The 5580-nt window shown below is 43.7% G+C and overlaps 1 protein-coding gene across 1 annotated transcript; it reads left to right on the top strand.

Moving 5' to 3' along the window:
- The first annotated feature begins 852 nt into the window (after positions 1 to 852).
- On the top strand, positions 853 to 1575 carry LOC308332286 (uncharacterized protein). Its single transcript, XM_080788091.1, has one exon. It carries the CDS (start codon positions 872 to 874, stop codon positions 1295 to 1297), a length of 426 nt encoding a protein of 141 aa, XP_080644217.1. The 5' UTR covers positions 853 to 871; the 3' UTR covers positions 1298 to 1575.
- Positions 1576 to 5580: the final 4005 nt, after the last annotated feature.

Below are 5580 nucleotides of genomic sequence, written 5' to 3'. Positions count from 1 at the left end.
CAGATCAGATTAGAATCTACAACATGGGCATGTGGGTGGCACACACACACACACACACACACACACACACACACACACACACGGACGGCCCTGCCCACTGAACAAGACTTTAATTGAACAGACCGCACGATGATGCCAGGAACACTGATCCCAATGCTGTTGTTAAAAAGACCTCTCCATCGTCCTTGTTTATTGAGATCAGGTTGCCATGGTTACCAGATGTTTTACCGGTCAGGCCAGTCTGGCGTCATATTGAAGACTCGAGCATCGATGCAGCTAAAGTTAAAAACAATCACACCCGTGTGAAGCGAGGGGCGCTCTAATCATCGTACATCATCATCATCAAGAATGGTGCTCCCTTATTGGCCAAGGGAGGCCACCGACATACATTTTCCGGTTTGCTCAGACACGTATGACGTCGTCAATTCTCCATTCATTGTCAATGGCATTTAATGTTTGTGTTCAGAATCTACACTATAGCTGTTTAGAGGAGGGGCTATAGCACCCCTCAAAAAAACTGTAGAAGAGAACTTCCTTGAGCAATAGACAGATGGTAAATGCATGCATTTATATAGTGCTTTTATCCAACGCGCTTTACATGGATTGTGCATTACATTCACCCATTCACGCACACATACACCGATGGCGGCGGAAACCATGCAAGGCACCAACCTGCTCATCGGGGGCAATTAGGGCTTCAGAGTTTTGCTCAAGGACACTTCCGACACGAACTCTATAGGGGAGCCCAGATTCGAACTGGGAACCCCATCTGGCCACTCTACCTACCCCTTGAGCCACCGCCGCCACCAAATAGATGAATTTACACTGTACTTTTTGTTGTGTCGACAGGTTGCAGTCCCACCAGTGAAACATGGCAGAGAGGGCCCCGTGGTGGAGGGCCTTCCTGGTAAAGAGGAAGAGCGGAGGGTCCAAGGACACGGCGGCCCCTGCCCTGGACCCTGACTTCAACCCGTTCGAGACGAAGCCCAAAGACCCCACCACCACCACCACCACCACCACCGCCACCGCAGCCACCACCAAGACCCCCGAGGTCGACACGTCTGCGCCTCAGGCCCTGCATGCGCAGCCGGAAGAAGAGCCCGCCAACAAGGGCACCACCAGCCTGCTCAGCGACGAGACCTTCGACGACTCCAAGATGGAGTCGGTCTTCAACGAGCAGACGTGCCGCCGGAACATGAGGGTGTCTCGCTCGGGGCGCTTCAAGGAGAAGCGGAGGGTGCGCTCCAGCCTTCCCATCGAGGAGCAGGAGGCGGCGGGGAAAGAGGAGCGGCGGTGACAGGGGATGAATGAAGAAGAAGAAGAAGGGAATGAAGGACTTGTTTTATATTGAAAGAGGGAATGCATGGAAAACCTACCTTTATGCACCTCATTTTGATGCGCGTGTGACGATTGGGACGGTCACAATGAAGATGACTAAAACGCGTTCTTTGACTTGATCGCGCCAATATGGTCAGAAGTTAACTATACAACATCCATAAAGCTGATGTGTTTTTTTGTTTTTTTTAGAAACATCACTGGAGCCATTTGGACAATGTTTATGCAGCTGTTTTGCATATTGACATATATGTACAGTGACTTGATGATGAACTATAGCATTGTGTCTTATGTTTTGAGAATGGTTATTGGACCATTCGGGTTAAAATATGCCATAATACAAAGGGGGCGGGGAGGGGAGGGGGGGGTGCAAAGTTGCAGAAAGCACTTCAGACTGTAGTTTACATCCCGTCTGGCCACTGTTTCGGTCATGGACAGTGTCGACTGATTCACCCATTGATGAGAGAGGACGTATGAGTTAATTGTATATACACACCCACAATCCTTGCTTATTTTATTAGTGACCTCTATTTAATCAGGGAAGAGCATTGAGAGCATATGCTCTCTTTTGCACGGACACCCTGAGTACAACATGATCGACACATACAAAACAACAAATAACACAATTTTACTTAAGATGAAATATAGGCTGAGCAATGTTAAAAAGAACATATGATGCTAATACACGCATGGGGCTACAAAAAACAAGTATACAGTCGCTATGTGTTGCATCCTCGAGTAGTGCCTTAAATGATTCTATCGAGACCAGTTTGTCCAGTTGTCACAGAGTCCTGGCTTAAACTTGGGCCCAAATAGAGTTAAATTAACACTTGAGTTATCTATTGTAGGATGTCATTCTTTATCAATACAAAAGACAAAGCTTTGTGTATACGGTATGTCCTGTATTTCCAGGAAATGATTGTCCTTAGTATGTTTACATTATTGCTATATTTAATAATGACATTTTATATATATTTTTTATTTTAGCAATCATTGACCCACATTTGTGTTTGTTGATTCTATACCGGGTTAGAAGGATGCTTACAGGTGATTTACTTACTGTACATATACAGTATGTGTAGTAAAAGATCTGTCAGTGGCAAAAAGCAGCTTCTTGTTACATGCTTGTACTAAGGATGGAAAGGATTTAATTGCTAAATGCTATAGTGTAAATGCCTAATGTCCACTAGCAATGCCATAAATGAAGGATGACACTCTAAAAGCAGAATTACACTGCGGCTCAAGATGGATTTTTATATTGTTCTCTTAACCACTTGAGCCCTATAGCGAGGGGGACCCCTGGGAGACCCCAGATATTTCGTTGCTTGTATCTGTATGAGTGAGTGACGAATATACCTGTCTTGATACTGTATACAGTGAAGGGTTTAATAGGAAGATAAAAAAAAGATGGAGAAATATGAAGAATCTAAAGATGAGGCTATAGTTACATGTATAGTTTGCGTCATAGTAAAATGTACTTGTGTGGTCTAATTTAATGAAGGCAGAATGCAATAAATAAATAAACATTCCATGCACTTTCTGCATTTTTGTCATGGACATGGTTCTATGTGTGCATGTATTAGCGTTAATACATTTTTTTTACACCAGCAAATATTGGTTCTACACCAGTGCTGTATAACTGCCTATCCTGACCCCTGCCTGAGCTATGAACAAATGAACACACACTGCAATCCTACTGTATCATTGTCTGAGAATGGTATAATTACAATGAGTTAGCAGTATTTGTGCAACCTATGCATGTAAATTGCACTGCTCTGTCATTCAGTGGGAGGCTGGGAGCAGCATGCTTGTGCTACCACATTCCTTTCACTATTGACGTTAAGAGGACATGTGTCTTCACTTAATGTATAGTCTTTATGTGACAGGTTAATTTGTTTCTGGATAGCACCACAACATTATACATACTTGTGTGTATGTCACAAGTGTCCACTTAACACGCAGACACCCGTCTAAGGCAAATATTGATGCCCTGTGAATTGTATATTCTTTTAAATGTGGGAGGTACATTATTTTTTAGATGATAGTAATACGTTGCAATGCCATCTCTTCAACACCAGAGGGTAAAAATGTGCTGCCATTGATTTAGCCATAGAATAGACTTGACTAGACCACTACTGCAATGTGGATTAAAATATACCATTTTGACTATTGGCTCCTGCAAGTATTGTGGTGCGCTTTGCACGTGGACTATTAGGAACTTTGTTAGATCATATGCCTGTTAAAGGCATAATTTCATTTTGAATTTGAAACACTGTTAAGTGCCATTCACACGAACTATCAAATATTGTATTGTTTTATAGTCTGTGGGAACTCTGTCTGCCACTTGACGATTTCTAAAACGATATATTTATAGTTATAGCAGTGTGAATGGCCCTTTTGACCTTTGTGAGCTCCACAAACTGTTTTTGAGTCGTTTAATTTGGTTCAATATCAGATATTTGAGACAGTAGGCTACTTAAATAGACTGTTGTTGTACACATATATATTCATCCAGATACTCACTGGTCTGTTGACTGACCATATCCAATATACAGTATACAGGCACCAGTGATTGTTCTCCTATTAACTGTTGACATACTGTAGTTGTATAGTAGATAGGCTACACTGCAAACAAACTGTGTGTGTGTGTGTGTGTGTGTGTGTGTGTGTGTGTGTGTGTGTGTGTGTGTGTGTGTGCGTGTGCGTGTGCGTGTGCGTGCGCGTGCGCGTGCATGTGTGTGTGTGTGTGTGTGTGTGTGTGTGTGTGTGTGTGTGTGTGTGTGTGCTTGTGCGTGCATTGTATATTCATGTCATTCAGAGCATAGGGCCAGCCAAGTATTTCATTTCCCCTTTATTTTGATTTATTATTTATCTTGGTTAATTTTTGACTCTTACTCTTACCTGGTAATCTCCTGTGTTTCATTCTCACTTTTAGCATTTTAGCTTAGCACTGTTGCATATATAACTCTAGGCTACATAGGCTACTTAATGAAAACTGTTAATAAAGTAGCAGGCCTATTCAAACTGCTTACACACACACACACACACACACACACACACACACACACACACACACACACACACACGCTTTGGCATGGGGGGTCAGATCAACATATGGAATACATTTTGTACTGGTCATATATGGAGTGTGTCTTGAGTGTACAGGGTTTGATGAGGTCAGATCAACATATGGAATGTCAGAACAGGTCAGCGCCATATATGGAGATCTAAGGGTGGCCGTGTCTTGACTGTACAGGGTTTGATGAGAGGCGTCACGGGCTGACTAACCTTCAGGAGCGTGTCACGAGGCACCACGGCCATATATGGAGTGTGTCACGTCACGAGGCGTGATCAGGGCTCTGGGTGTGTTATCACGGGGCGAGGTGTGATGGACTGACAACCACTGACTGACGGAGCGACGGTTTTGCAGGTTTTCATAGTATTCTGCGACCTAAGGTCGCAACAAAAGAAACTTATCCACTGATCAGATTTTAGTAGGATAACTAATTTGCCCTGGGGAAATATTGGCTCCCGACCTGCCAAAACCAGTTCTTATAATATGCATGTAATGATTATAACATTTGACAGGTTTACACTGTGGGAAAGTTCTCGTGCAACAGCTAAATCAAGTTTGGCAAATACAAAAGGATCGAGCCAATGAACGAATGCTCTGTTTTGATTGGTCAAGGAGGACAGCGTGTGGAGCGGCAAGGTGGGGCCTCGACGGAGAGACGACCTACTCTAGTGGTCGACAGCCGAACTGGTAAACAAAAGGACTCGCAAAAAAAAAGAGAACTATATGTTGACGCAGACTGCAGAGCTGCATGGAATTATTCTGTCACTTTTTTTTGGACAACTTTTCCTGGACCCGAAGAATAGCTTTTGGGTGTTATTACAGTCGAATGGTGAAGTTATATGTTGTTCCTGCAGGCTGCAACTAAAGTGTAGTTTATTGGAAAACCAAACGTCAACATTGCTGTCCCTGCTCAGGCAGGCAGCAGTACTAGGAATACGGTGTCCTCGTTTGTCTAAATATATCCAGCTGGCTGGGCAGCTTGTCACTGTGTCCCCGGACGGACAGAGAGGAGCGCACTATGAGGCCAGCAGTTTTCTGCAGTCTGCTCACTCACGCGTCCTGCAGGTGTAACTTTCTACTTATCTGAAGGTACGGTCGGTGAACTACATATAGGGACGCTTAGTATAGTTGTATATACACCAGAATATAGCCATACAGTTACTGCGCTT

This window comes from Protomyctophum bolini (assembly GCF_963924005.1).
Source record: "Protomyctophum bolini genome assembly, chromosome: 17".
NCBI classification, from domain to species: domain Eukaryota; kingdom Metazoa; phylum Chordata; class Actinopteri; order Myctophiformes; family Myctophidae; genus Protomyctophum; species Protomyctophum bolini.
This window is presented reverse-complemented; position numbering and strand designations above follow the sequence as displayed.

Excerpts from the sequence above, each read along its gene's own strand:
- LOC308332286 (XM_080788091.1), top strand. The coding sequence starts at position 872 with ATGGCAGAGAGGGCCCCGTGGTGGAGGGCCTTCCTGGTAAAGAGGAAG.